Source organism: Vigna unguiculata, chromosome 7 (assembly GCF_037176805.1).
Source record: "Vigna unguiculata cultivar grain cowpea cultivar isolate G323 ecotype 2 chromosome 7, ASM3717680v1, whole genome shotgun sequence".
NCBI classification, from domain to species: Eukaryota; Viridiplantae; Streptophyta; class Magnoliopsida; order Fabales; family Fabaceae; genus Vigna; species Vigna unguiculata.
Window position 1 is genome coordinate 174097 of NC_140798.1, and position 15782 is coordinate 189878.

At 32.9% G+C, this 15782-nt stretch overlaps 1 protein-coding gene across 1 annotated transcript; it reads right to left on the reverse strand.

The window, feature by feature from the left end:
* Positions 1–3468: 3468 nt before the first annotated feature.
* LOC114191591 (pentatricopeptide repeat-containing protein At1g80270, mitochondrial-like) lies at positions 3469–9335 on the reverse strand. The gene is made up of 3 exons (XM_028080853.2): positions 9164–9335; positions 8416–8950; positions 3469–4909 (listed from the first exon to the last, which is right to left on the reverse strand). Exons 1-3 carry the CDS (start codon positions 9196–9198, stop codon positions 3665–3667), a joined length of 1815 nt encoding a protein of 604 aa, XP_027936654.1. The 5' UTR covers positions 9199–9335; the 3' UTR covers positions 3469–3664.
* Positions 9336–15782: the final 6447 nt, after the last annotated feature.

A 15782-nucleotide genomic window follows, 5' to 3' on the forward strand; every position in this document is an offset into this window, starting at 1 on the left:
TAGTAATTACTAAAATAGTTATTATTATGAATAAAAAATTTAATTGGTCGCTAAATTAGTCTCTAATTAAATATATACTAAATTATAAACTAATTTCTCTCGTAGTCAAAGTCTTTATCGTTAATGTTAGTAACTATTTTAGGGTTTAATTATAATTTTATTTATTTATAATAATAACTATTTTAATAATCAATAATTTTTTATTTTTTTAATTGGTATTTAAATTGATTAATATACTAATAATTAAAGGTAATACGATGAAGTGTTTAAAAGATTTTATAAAAATATTAGAAATATTATAATTGTATATAATATTTTTAAAAGTCCCATGATATATATTTGTGAGGTTATTATTTAATTTTTGACATCTTTAACGTATTTCTTCCTTATAATTATGCATAATATTTATCTTTATTTACTGATAGTGTTTTTAGGATATTTTCCACTTCACAAACTATCAGTTTCCAACATCCAATGTTCGATTCAATTCTGGAGGCCTCTTTTTCAGCTGAATGATTAACTTGTTCAAGAAGATCGACTCAATACAACAGTATTGAAAAAAACCCTTCAAAAATAAATTCCATGATCACTCCTCTAAACCTGATTTCGTTGTTTAAGAAAAAGCAGATAAAGTAAGAAGTTGCATATCCAAAGTTGAAGGAAAGACGTCTGAATTAAGAACATAGAAGACTTTATTAAGAACATAAAAGACTTTACAGAGGCTAATTGTTGTGTACGTCAAGAACTGAGAGTGTGAGAGCATGTTGCTTTTTAGAAATGTATAAAAGGTTGTTCAGAGGTTCTGAATAATGCTGGTCAATTGCTAAAATAGAAAGTAATTAAGATCTAAAACCCTTTATTATGGGATATAGGGAATTTTATATCCTAATGAGTCATTCGTTTATGCTTTTCAGGTGATACCATATCAATATTTGCCATGTACCTACCGGGCAAAGCTAATTTGGTTTTCATATATTTTGTTTGAATTTTAAATTGAAAAGAAAAAGCACTAAGAAGAAAGTTTTAAAATATCTGCTTTTAAAATTATGTTTTCTTAGTACAGTGTGATGTCTTTATTATTAGTGAGGCTACATAGTTATACTTAACAAAACATAATATTCTTTTATATTGATATAGTAGTTGTTTCTCAATAAACATCCTTCCAGACACAAGATACTCCAAACCTAGAGTTAAAAATATTCAAGTTGCATAATTCTCGAAACTGGTTACAAGTAAATGTTGAAAGAACTACAGTTCCAGCAACAAAAACATTACAGCATAAAGCATCATATTGGAAAACTGGAAACATAAAAAATGTTATTATACATTATCAATGTCAATCAGTAAACTACTCCACAGTCCTGTTCATAGTTATAAAATCCTGGAAAGTATGGAGCAGCAAACTACAAAAGTATTATATAAGCTCAATTTCAAAGGAACAATGGTGAAGAACAAGCTTTGAAGGTGTCTTTGAAGGAAGAAGGAGTCGTGACCAAGCCACTTAGAGAAAGAAAAAGAAGATGTTTGGTTTCTTGGGTTGTTCTAATCACATGCACAACCTATTTATATTTTATCAACACTTAATTTCGTCTAAATAAATAAAATATACGTGAGAAATTTTAGGTGATTATACCATTTTCAATAAAATTGAAAACTAAAATGTAAAAAAAAAGTAAGAAAAATAAAATAAATTATACGTGATTATTATTTAAATAAGATTTAATTATATTTTAAGTACTTGATAAATTTGAAATTTTCAATTAAGTTTTTGACAAATTTTGATGATCTAATTTTTTCGATTGAATCTCATTTTTAACTTTTTTTTTTAAAATTGAATGTGAGTATTGAATGATTGAGATGATTATTATTTTGCCATGTCATTTTGCTAATAGTCACCACATATCATTTTATTATTTATTATTTTAAAAATTTATAATTTATAATTTTAAAGTTTATAATCTTAAATTTTATAATTTTATAATTTTAATACTTTAATTCAAAATTGTATAATTATAAAATTATGATTTTAGGATTATAATTCAAAATTGAAAATGATATTAGGTTTTGATGGTGTTATGTTTTTTAGGATAAAAATATAAAATTATGATATATTTTTAATTTTGAATTCAAATCATAACATCATATTTTTATAAATACAATTTTGGATTAAAATAATAAAATAATAAAAATATAAAATTATACAATCATGAATTATGAACTTCACTAGTCTGATATAAGTGCACGTATCCAGATAATATTTAGTCTAGAAGAGTAATTGTGTGGTATATTCTAAATTAGAAACTTATATGCATATGGACTATTTTATAATGCATTTTGTATCATTTTATTCAACTTACCCTGTATATTTCTTTCTTTGTTTTATCTACTCTTTTCTTTTATCATGGCCACCAATATGGTGAGCACGGGATGATGCAGACCTTAATGCATTAGTGGATGTGGAGAAGTCTTAAGTTCGAGGCTTAAGTTAACTAAATAAAAAATGTATAAAGTTTTGATAGAAACCCTTAATAGTTAAATCCTTAAGTTTTTACTTATGTTTGTATAACTAAATCCTTCTTATGACTGTATAAATATATTATATAAGTGTATGAATTTATCTGTTTTATGTTATTAATTATGGACTTCTTTAGTAGTTTCACTCTTAAATAAAACGTTACAACAATTACATTAGACATCGTATTAACTTGAATTCAAAAGTATAATTGTTGTGGCCAGCAATTTTATGTATAAGTATCTCACAACCTAACCCAATTAATTAAGTATATAAGATGTTAAATATAAGGTGATTGATGCCTAGAATTTATTTGATTATAAGTGAAATGAGATTTTAATGAATAACCAAATTAATAGACCAAAACTAAATCAAATTACCAAATTGTCAAAGCTCAAAATATATTTAATTCGTTAATAGAGCTGATAGTAATGTTATGTTTTTCTATATTAACATAGCATGAATTAATATATTCACAAATTCATCAGAATCTCAGTTCTATTTGTTTGTTGTTTTTATCATAAGGGTTTAACCTAATAATAAACTTTGTTGAGATGAATAAGTATTCAAAAGTATAAATAGTCAAGGCAATAAATTTAATCCACAACTCATACAGGCAACATATGCCGTCAAACTCGGCTTGCCTAAACATCCCTGAAACTTACAAGTTTGTTTTTTCCTTGAATTCGGGAAAATGAATCGTCGTATTTGATAGCAGAAAGCTTATAACAACTGAACTAAAATTTCTTGGCCGAAAAGAACCATCAAGTTTGAATATGCTAATATTAAACATTTTTTTCTTTTCCACTAGATACTATAAATACTACTACGAAAAGCGTTAATGTTATTTCATCCAAGCGGGATGGGAGTAACAACATTTATCTACTATCTTGTTGTCCTACGGGTAAAAAGATTGTAGCGTCTAATTAAAAAGGAAGCTTCACAACCAATGGACATTATAGAATCATAAAACCAGGACCTAAGTATTAATATATGCTTAAATACAAAAGTGCATCTAACATGTAAATAGCAGTAAAAGATAAAACATTCAAACTTGGATTGTGCAATATGCAATTCAACTAACTAACAATATAGTAGTTGCATGGAAAGAGTAGAAACAACTGTCGCAGAATACCGAATGTACCAATTTTCTCAATCAAGTAAATCGGAAAGTGCATTTTTCTTAAATGCGTCAACTAGAACCAACTGGCTAGCCACTGATTTGTTGGGAAATAAGTTATCGGCTTTCATCCTCTCTCTAATACCATACGCTGGAACCTTAGCGTTTATATATGCCTGTATCAGAGCTTCGAACTGACTTATTCGAGATGTATAGCCAGACTTTCTCATTGCATGAAAAATCTTCTCCGAGTTATGGACGTCACCCCTCTTTGCGTACTGCCCTAAAATAGCCATATAGGTGCTAAACATTGGTTGCATCTTATACCGTTGGATTGCCTTCTGCAAAATAGAGTCTGCCTTTTCGACTTCACCTGCTTGGATATACAATCTTACAAGTGCATTCCAGGTCAATGGGCCTATTTCGAACCCATTATCTGTCATTCGCTTAACCAGATCCTTACCCTTCTTTAGCATTTTATTATTTGCATATATCATCAGAAGAACAGAGTAGTTGTTGGCATTAAGTTTCCATTTCTTTGACGCCCTCTCAAAAATTGCTTCAGCTTCTTCAATTTTCTTTAACTTTCCCCAAGCTTCAACTGCAGCAAGGCAGTCATCAACCCTAGGCTTTGATTCACAAACCTTCCAAATTCTCTCCACTTCATCGGCCTTTCCCAGATTTGCATAAAGACGAATTAAAGTTGCGCATACCCACCGATTTTCTTTCAAGTTTTCACCTTCTATCTCCTTCAGTACAGTTTCAGCTTTTTCATTAAGCCCAGCTGAGGTATAATGTCTTGCCAAGAGTGTCTGAATTTGGATGTCTGGCTCAATCCCTTCCGCCTTCATTGTCTCCAATACTTGCTCCATTCCAGCAATATCATTGGCGTGGCCCTTCGTGTCTAATAAGATTCTGTAAGTAAAGATACAAGGTTTGACATTCTCTTTTTCCATCAGTAGTAACACATCAGCTATTTTCTTCTTGTCCAACTTCTTGTACAAAAGCAGCAACTGGTTACAAGTAAATGTTGTGAGTGGTAAATCCAAGTCCTTCATTTTGTTGAATATTCTCTCTGTTTCCATCATATTGTTCTGAGCAACGCAGTTAGCCAGCAGCGTTCGGTATAATAGCTCACCTCTAAAAGATTCTGGAACACTCTCAATGTATTTTTCTGCCTTTTGGAGGCCACGTAACTTGGCAATCAAATCGAGTTTAGAAACATAATCTCTCTCAGTAAATTCAAGCTTTTTGTTCGACTCTAACCACTGAAAGAGCTACAGTTCCAAAAAAATAAACATTAGAGCATAAAGCATCATATTAGAAAACTGGAAATTTAAAAAAGGTTATTATACATTATCAATGTCAATCCGTAAATTAAACAGATACACTAGTTATTACCACAACATAGAACACATCAATGGAACAAAACACCGTGCAATTCAACTGAAGGAAAAAAGTGCCACTAAAAAGATTTGCAACTCATCAATATGGGCAAAACACAACTACTCCCCAGTCCTAATCGTAGTTATAAAGTCCTGGAAAGCATGGAGCAGCAAACTACAAAAGTTCTATATAAGTTCAAGAAATTCTACAAGTTTTTCTGTCATAGGTATGCTCAATTCTAAGTAGCCAATGAATGCATGCCAATAATAATTTTCTCTGAATAGTTTCATTAATATCTAAACTATATAAGATGAAATGAGTTTTTCAAACTATTATCCACTAATCTGAGTTTTGAGAAAAAGAATCTTCCTGCTGATTGTATGGAAATATTTGGCCTTGTAGACTAGCATTCCATTTCTAACGTTATTCTGCTGCAAATGGTTTGTGTTTCAGATTTAATAATCCATACGTAGTAGTTTTTGAGGTCTGCATGTGTTTCGCAAAAGTTTGAATCCTACAGTTGAAAATAAGACTCTTTTCCAATTACCAATCTTGACTAAACCTATCTGTAAACACATTCCATGCTCGCAACCGGTTTTAACACTGTCCATTAATCCATTTTGGGTGTTCTGTACACACCTTTTGATAAATTGAATTCTGGTTTTGGATTACTTGCTGGAAATTTTGGCTTTTGTGTATGAGGAGTCTAATTAGTTGCTCCAAATTTGGGTGCTGAATCTATGAGATCTGTTTTAGAATACAAGGAGACTTTATTGCTTTAGTTTTTGCCTGATATTTATTTCGGCTGAGGGTAAATGCCCTTAATCTGATTTACAATTTTGAACAAGATTTCCTCAAATTATTGAAACTACTTGGAATTGTAACTTGGTTATGATTCACAAAGTATTGAGTATTACTTATGGAGTTGACTACTTGGAGACTTTTGCCCAGATTGCAAATATGAATACAATACGGTTAGAGTCATATTATCATTAGCAGCAAACAATGATCGGGACCTACACCAATTTGATGTGAATAATGCATTCCTAAATAGAGATCCTGAAGAGGAAATTTACATGGAGTTACCTCCAGGTTATGAGGAAATGGCTGCCTCAGGAACTGTGCAAACTGGAAAAAGCCTTATCTGGATTAAAACAATCTCCCAAAGCATGGTTTGGTAGAATCTCCAATGTGATGACGAGTTTGGGTTATAAACAAAATCAAGGACACCATACTCTTTCTTTCAAACATTCAGTTTTAGGGGAGGTAACGATTTTGCTGGTTTATATAGACGATATTATCGTAATCAGGGATGACAAGAGAGAGCCGTAGAAGCTAAGGGAATGTCTTGCAGCAGAATTTGAATTAAAGATACTAAGAAAACTTAAGTATTTTTTGGGAATTGACGTAGCCTATTCTAAAAAAGGAATCTTTATATCTCAACAAAAATGTCACTGATTTGTTCAAGTAAACAGGCAGAACAGCATGTAAACCAGCAAAAACTCCAATTGATCCAAATATAAAATTAGGAAGTACAAAGGAGGATGTGGTTGTGGATAAAGGAATGTAACAGAGACTTGTGGGCAAGCTTATCTACTTATCCCATACTAGGCCAGACATGCTTTTGCTGTTAGCCTAGTAAATCAATTTATGCACAAACCAAAGGAAGCACATCTACATATTGTCTTCAGAATTGTTCAGTACATAAAAGGTACTCCGACGAGAGGGATACTGTTCAAGAGAAACAAGAGCCTAAGTATCAAATCATATACGGATGCAGACTATGTTGGGTCAATTGTGGACAGGAGATCAACCACCGGATACTGCACATTTCTTGGTGGAAATTTGGTGACCAAGAAAAGCAAAAAACAGAATGTAGTGGCTAGATCAAGTGTCGAAGCAGAATTTAGAGCCATGGCTCAAGGAATATGTGAACTTCTTTGCTAAAGATTATATTAAATGATTTGAAGATGGGAAAAACCTATGAAACTATATTGCGACAATAAACCTGCCATTAGTATAGTTCATAATCCAATGCAACATGATAGGACTGAACAAGTTGAAGTGGATAGGCATTTCATTAAGGAGAAACTAGGCAGTGGGTTGATTTGTACTCCTTTTGTGTCTACACAAGATCAACTTGCAGATAGTCTTACTAAAAGTCTAAATAGTATCACATTTGAAGGAATTGTATCCAAGCTGGGAATGAAAAATATTTATTCACAAAACTTGAGGGGAGTGTCAAGAAGTATGCCGTGAATTTAAGCTTTATTGAGGGAAATTTATATTTACCTTTTATTCAGTTTGTTTGGTTAGATTTGATTCTGAATTTAATATTAGGAGATTGTAACAAGAATAAAATCCCACAACTATAGGGATTTATTCTCCCTAGAATTGTTTACTGTTTTATTTTTTAATTCAATTTTTATCTCAGAACACATGTATAAATATAGGTCAGCTAACCTAATAATTATATGTGAGAAATAAAGAAATTCTTCCCTTCTAAATTTGAGAAACAGCAACTGACAAAAAACTGCAGTAGCAGGATGGCACAGTGTGGGGATGATTTCCATAATGAGATTATAGATCTACAATATATATATATATATATATATATATATATATATATATATATATATATACACACACACACATAACAGTAATTTATGTTATGGATAATACTGGTCAATGCCACAAGATTACTAATTAACGGGATATGTAATATTTAATATATATATATATATATATATATATATATATATATATATATATGTATACACACACACACAAGGGTGTGCACATGGGAGCATAAAAAATAATATCCTTTTCTCATTATATGAGATTGGCTGCAAGATCAGATGATAGCACTGTGTTCAACTAAAATTAAATTCCCAGAAATACTTCCACTGCGAGACTCACGGACCTTTAGACATTCAAATCACCTCTATCATTTTTTCATTGATGAGTGTCACAGCAATATCTACTTGCATCCTAACAGTCCATATCCTATGCTTTCTTGTACGACTACACAATCATATTAATGTACTCACTTATACCACGCCAACTTTTCCTCCAGCATTCACTACCATAATACACTAAAACTTGATATTGAGCTTGGTAGCTACTTTGTGTTCACAATGTGTGTAGGTGCTTAAAAGAACTATTCAAAATTAAAAATATTTAAAACTTCCTGTTAGTAGCAGAATACAGAGTGATGTAAGAAAAAGATTTGCAAACTGTCACAACACAAGGGTGTAAACAGGGAATGATAAGCAGACTGGGTGAAAAATGTCAAGCAATAAACTTGAAACACCAACGGCAACCTAAATTTGTCCGAAAAATATTTGAAACGTTTAACTGGATAAATTGATGGCATATAAAAGTTTCACAAATTTACCTGGAAAGCCCTCCCATACATTTTACGCTTCCGAAGATTGCGCACAGCCAACAAGACCTCCTTCCGACCTAGTTCTTTCCCTTGTTCGACCCACTTATTGAGAGCAGAATCAACCGACAAACCCGGAGCTTTTACAATTTCCTTGAATAGTTCCGATTGAGTATATCTACCTGGTGATTGTTTCTTGGTTGGATCAGTCTCATCATCAGATAACTCCAGAGCATCATTTAGTTTTTCACCTTCCTCGTCCCCATCAGACAAGTCTGCGTCAGATTCATCATTACTCCCACCCTCCAGCTCACCATCATCCTCTTTCGTGCTGCTAGCATCGGCTTGCGAGGAAAGCCCGCGCCAGCCCACAGCAAAATTCAGGGAAGAAAGGTCCGTGGAGCAAAGCACATCGGCTGGCAGAAATCTACCGTAGGAGATGTTACGAGACTGGTGTATACCACCCTCACCCTCATTTTCAACACAAGTGGTAGGCACTAAATTGGCACAAGAAGCACGGATAGCTCCCGCATTAAGCCCTTGACTCCTACCACAATAAAAAACAAGCATAAACTAATCAGAAGCAGATGCATAAACAAAAATTAAACCAACAGTTTGGGAGAATCATTAGCCTAATCGCAGTGATAACCCTAGTTCACATAATTTGATACAATCAGGCAGTGTGCAGTAGGATTAAACATTAATCATATGATGGTGGAGAATCTGTGTCTGAATGAAAGAGAGTGAATTGGTTGGTTACCTGAGACGAAGTGAAGCTCGACGGAGTGTCCACATGATAAGAACAGAGTGAAAGAGGAAGCGTGAGAAATGGAATGAAGGCTTAAACCCTAGTTAGAAAACCCTCTCCTTTTATATCACCTGGGCAACCCTGCCTAAACCCTCCACACCCTTTTTTTTTTTTCTTTTACACAAAAATCCTACGTTATAAGAATGAAACTCTTCAATAAATTATACCAGCGGATTTTTATTCTTACTTTTCTGTCTTTCCATTTTTAATCTCTTTATTTTAAAATGCATCATGTTTAATCCTATGAATCATCTAGTGCCGTATAAGAGGAATCAAAATATTTTGGACAGTGTTCTATAGATAGTGATTTGAAGAAAGATATAAAAAATATTATTCTATAAATGAAGCATATCTATTCCTTTCTTACCTTAAGGATTTTCTTAATTTCTTATTCATGAATTTAACACTAATGTTGTTTTGTATGCTATGATCATAGTGCATACATGAATTTGGGATATAATTAATGTTCTCGTCCGTTGATTTGTGAGTGAAAGAAAAAAAAGCGGATAATCTTATAATTTTAATTTATTGAACTTTTTTTTATTTATACAAATTATTCAAAAATTTTAACAAATTTTAATAAAATTGTGTTCATCGTCATCTACGAATCCCTTCAAAAAATATATAAAAAAATCATTCACACAAATTTATTCATATCCATTTAAATTCATTCTCATCTACTTCCTCAAATTCATCAGAGAATATATTCAAAAAATTCGTTTTACCAATTTTATTTAGAAATTAAGAGTACATTTATCAACTTTTATCTTTTCCTATTTTTTAATATTGTAACGTCCCATTTAATTTATAAACGCAATTAAAGGAAACGCCACACATAAGATAGAATAACAACGTAGCTCTAGGATTCTCAACATCACCCCTACAAAACTAGGCACACCACAATGTCAACAAAAGCAGGATAACGGTCTAACTAAAAGTTTACAATGTAATAACCACGAATACAGGGGTCATAGCCCTAAAGAAAGCATGAAGGAAAGAAATATGGAATCCAGCCCAAATGGCTAAGCTGCAGAATCGTCGTTCCCTTGTTGACCACGAGAATCTCGCCCATCTGCTCCCATCAATCAAATTGATGATCATCGCAAGAAAGAACAGCCACATACAACACAACCATGCAACAAAACGGGTAAGCTAGAGCCAACACACATACATCATACAGTCAAATACATTATCATCATCTCATATCCATGTAACAGTCAAGCATGTTATGACTCTTCATTCAATACACTACGACTCGACTCGATTCATCCGGATATATATATAACTTGGTCGGATTCAGCGGATGCTTGCACTTGTGGTGGATGCCTCTGCTCGACCCTGAGCTGCTCGATCCTGAGCTATGTAATACAAGTGTTACGATGAATCAAATATTTCTCACCACAAGGTTAGCCCTTACTGGATTTCAGGCCTCCTGCTACTCTCACCATAGGAGTCAGTCCGCTCTAGGTGAGACTAACTGGCTCCTCAGAGTGTCAGGATGCAACCTTACCTTGAATCCTTACCTAGTTATACAGATGGGGCACCACCATGGACACCCACTAACAGGGGCCATGGGATTACGTCCCGACCACTGAAGCGTAGCCCCGGAGGTCTCACCTAGAGACCCCAAGGAATTACACGCTGACACGGACCAACATGCATAAAACAACAGTAGGAGAACATCAAAATCATGTTTACAATTCCATACCAACCCTTGAGGTTAATTCCTCATACGCATCATATTTTGAATCCATACCTCTGATCATCACCACCCCATGAGTCTAGGGCCTCATCTCATATTAATACCATGTTCCTTTAGTTCCACACCACTCATTCATTTCACGTGCCAATTTCATATCCAACCCGTCATACACAATTTATAATTCATGCCAAGTACACATAATATTCCATTATATACAGGTTTCTCATCATACAATTCACACTGAAGCCAATATCAATCATCCAAGAATAAACAAGCACCCAAACAGCGTACTGCCTCGCCCAACCCCTCGCTCAGGCTGAAGTGTTTCGCTCAGGCGAGCCCCCCCTTCGCCTAGGCGAGGGTTCGATGGAGCACTCAGGGAACATCACGGGATCTCGCTTAGGCGAGACCCCTCTCGCCTGGGCGAGATGTTCACTCGCTCAAAAGTTCGAGCAGGTCGCCTGGGCGACCTTTCGCGCAAAGGGGTTTAGGCGAGCCTTCGTCAGGCTCGCTTAGGCGAATCCGACTCGCCTGGGCGAGATTATCAGTTCTCGCCCTAGATTCACCTGCAACAGATTCATCATCTCGCCCAACCAAACACACAAAACAGCCCACACATCCAGAACAACGATTTAATCCATGCAAACAGTTCGCAAACTCAAGGAACGACAGGAAACAAACAACCTAGCTCAAACCCTAACTTCCCGTACCTGGAAAAAGGCTAACATTTGGGTTTTTGGGCACGAACAAAGACCACAGCAGCTCCTAGAGTAGTTTAACGAGCTGGAAACAAAAGAATATTATGAAACGAAGCTACCTAGTGCGGTCCCAATAGGAAATCTGAAATAACAGTGCTAACAAAGAGGTATGGGGCGGAAACAACTTACGCGGGGCGAAACTGGTTTAAACAAGCGCGGCGGAGACCAAAGATTGAACCCTAGCTGAGGTGATTGCGGCTGCTCAAAGGTTTGGGAGATCTGTTTCAGCAAAGTGAGAGTGAGTGTGGAATTAGGGCAGACCTAAGGACTTTATACGTTGAGTCGGCCTTAGGCCCACTTACAAGGGCAGCCCACTAACTGTAGGGCAGAAATAAAATGGGGGCCTTACAAATATCTAATAAAATTAATGAATTAATGAATATATAAAAGATGGAGGTAAGAGAAAAAAAATGTCCTTATTAATTTGAATAATACTATTGATGATGTTCTCCAAATTGCGCATAAATCTTGAATTCAATTATCATGAAGGTTTAGAGGTGATTATTAATGTAGGTTTAGAGGTGATTATTAATGTTGTAGACCAAAATATAAATAATATCAAATATGTAATAAGTTTAGAGACTACAATTTACAATGGTGGAATTCAACATATTTCTTGAAAAGTTTAGTGATATTAATACATAAAATGGATTATTTTTTGATGCCCCTACAAAATGATACAAAACTCACTGTACATTAAACTTGGCTTAAATATTAAAGACTGTTTTTAGAAGCTTGAATCACTGTACATTAAACTTGGCTTAAATATTAAAGACTGTTTTTAGAAGCTTGAACTTGATGGATGAATCTTATTAATATTGTCTTTCAAAGAAAGAATGGGGAGGATTGGAAAAATTTATACCTTTTATGATATCACTAACTTTATTTCCACCACAAGTTATCCTACTCCCAAGTGTATTTTTTACTAATTTGAAAATTTTAATGTTTTTGTTAAATATAATAAATATTGAATGAATATACTGTCATACTTACATATGGTGCAATTTTTTATCCAAGTACGAAGTCAGAAGCATTGCGTCATTATTATTTAAAAAAAAAAAAACACTTGCTTGGGAGCTTAAATTGGAAAATTCAAGAAAAAAACTATATCAAATTTTTGTCCAATATTTCAGAAAGTTTTTATTACATCATCTAATATTCAAAAGTGTAAACATCAACAATTTTCGTAAGGAAACAATTATTTATACTTTTAATTAGAATTTGATTTTTTAAGGGTTGTTCAATTAATGTAATTAAGATTTTTTTTTCTTCGATTTTATTCTTTGTAATTGTTTAATTGTATATAGATGATAGTGATGAAGATTATAATTATGGAAAATTAGAAGGGGTGAATTCTCCCACAGTTGTATTCATTTTTGACTCCGACTTTTACCTTACGCATGATAGAGAGGGAGAACAATCAAACATACATGGAGGTTTGGATACGTTGAACTTATTAGTTATGCTTTGATAATGGCCGGGAAGATAGACCGTTCAAAGCCTAAAAGCTTATTGAAGGCTATAAAAGGTGCAAAATGTTAGTATTGGCTTCCATTGAAGAGGAATAACCAATTGTAGTGAGATAGAGGTTCAAGGTTGGATTGGTGCCAAAAGTTTTACATAAGTAGAGGAGGTATTCTATAAGGAGATATTTTCAATTATGGTAAAATAATATTCAAAAAGGATATTGATGTTTATTATTAACTAGTACAATTTGGTGTTGAAACAAAAAGACACGTAAAGATAATTTTTCTACATGAAATCTTAAAGTAAATCGTCTACATGCAACTATATGAAGAATTTATTGAGAAGGAAGGGAATGTGTGTCTCTTGAAGAAATAATTATATGGCTTGAAATAGAGTCCAATGTAGTATATAAAAGATTTGATGACTTCCTAAGGTAGATATGGTTCTGAATGAGTGGTTATGATAGCCTACATCCTTAAAAGAGAAGAAAAGTATGTGGTGTTCTTGCTTTTATATGTAAATAATATTCTTACAAAAAGTCATAAAATGAGTTGGAGGAACTTGAAGAAAAATTGACCTTGAAGTTTGAAATGAAGGATCTTAGTCTCACGAGGCGTATATTGGGGCTGAAGATATAAAAGGGATCAAACAGTTGAGATATTGTGTATGTCTCAGTAGGAAAACTTACAAAAGGTGATTGAAAGGCTTAGGAGATATAAATTTAAAATTGTATAAACAACTTTGGGACACTACACAAAGTTCTCAATTGTCCAAGCTCCTAGTACAAAGAAGGAAAGGAGGGAGGTGAAGGTTGCTTAATATGCTAATGAAGTAGGAAGCATCATGTATGGATGGTCTGTAGGAGATCAAATATGGCTCATGTTATTAGTGTGGTTAGTATGTACATGAAAGATCATGGACATGCTCATTAGGAGGCTTAGAAGTGGGTATTGATGTATCTAAATTGGATAATATCCTTTAGTATATTATATTAACAATCTACCCATGATAAAGCTAATGTTAAGGGGTTTGTAGATGTTAATTATATAGAGAATTTTTATACCAAAAGGTCCCTTTCTATGAATTTTTTTACATGGTTTGGAATTGTAGCTTGTTATAAATCCAATTTGCAATCAGTGTTGGCTTTATCTATTATCCAAGCAGAGTATATCATGCTCACAAAGGGGGTAAATGAAGCCTTATGGTTGAACGGGATGACTGGAGAGTAGAAATTGTGCAGGATCGTGTGACTATTTATCATGATAATCAAGTGTCATTCATACAGTTGATCATCAAATTTACTAAGAGAGGACAAAGCACATGAATGTTAAATTGCACTTCGTACGAGGCATTATTAAAACTAAGGAGAAAGAAACTAGAAAATTGTCTCGAGAGAGAATTATGCACATGTATTGATGAAATTCATGCAAGGATCGATGTTCAGATGGTGCTTAAGGAAAATTAATTTTTCATTTGAGACAAAGGAAGATAATTCTAAGAACTCTTCGATTATTTGGAATTTAGGTGGAGAATTGTGAGGAATGACTCTAAATCATGTGCAACAAATTATGTACTAAAAAACTAAGTTAGAGAGTGAATTTGTCTTATGGAAAGGAATAAAAGGTGATCTAGTGGAAGGGAGCTAAAGATCGTCTTATAGTGATGCGAGCATTTAGTGCAAACATTTATTAAGCTTGTTTGTTTTAACAATTTTTTTTGTTATTTCCTTAGTTTAGATTCTATATATAGAGTTTGTTATGGGCTTAGATGTGTCTTAAGATATGATAATTTCTCATTTAGTCTTGAAAATAAGGATGTCAAATAAACTTACTTCGTGAGTATTATCCAAACTTGTCTTTATTTTTATGGAAAATCCTCGTATTGACTCAATATATGTAATATCCATTTTTTTCAATTGAGTATGGAGCAGACATGGAGATGTACATACCCATCCCGTCCTTGTCCCTTACCCATTCTAATATTCATTCCGTCTCATTTAAATTACTAAACCACTCATGACTTATGACATAACTCAAATAACTTATATATATATATATATATATATATATATATATATATATATATATATATATATATATATATATATATATATATATATATATTCGCTAAACTTTATGTTTTCTGTACGATGTTAAACACACTAAAATTATCTTATATAAAAATTTGGATCTCATCAGTTTTACATTAAGATTTTTGTTTTCTCATCTCATTTATGTCTTATTAACTTTAGTACCAAAGAATTTCTGTAAATAAATCTCATTGAATCATAAAAGAAGAAGAGAAAAAATAGAAAAAAGTATAACGAAAAATAAAAAATAATATTTCTAAGTAATTAAATTTTATAAAGAAAAATATTTATGGGTTAGTTAAAAATTATTAATTAAGGATATATAAATATATTTATTGATTTTATTTATTTTTTTATCTTAGTATAATTAAATCATGAAACGCCAACAAAATATGTTTGTTTGAGAAATTGAAAAAGAAAAAATGTTATCCGATAGGAGTTTGGGAAATGACGATACTTAATTAATAACCAACCAAATACATCACGGCATGTGGTTCCAACATCATGACAGCGACTATCATCTTCCCATCAGATGCCAACTATGATTCCCTATGC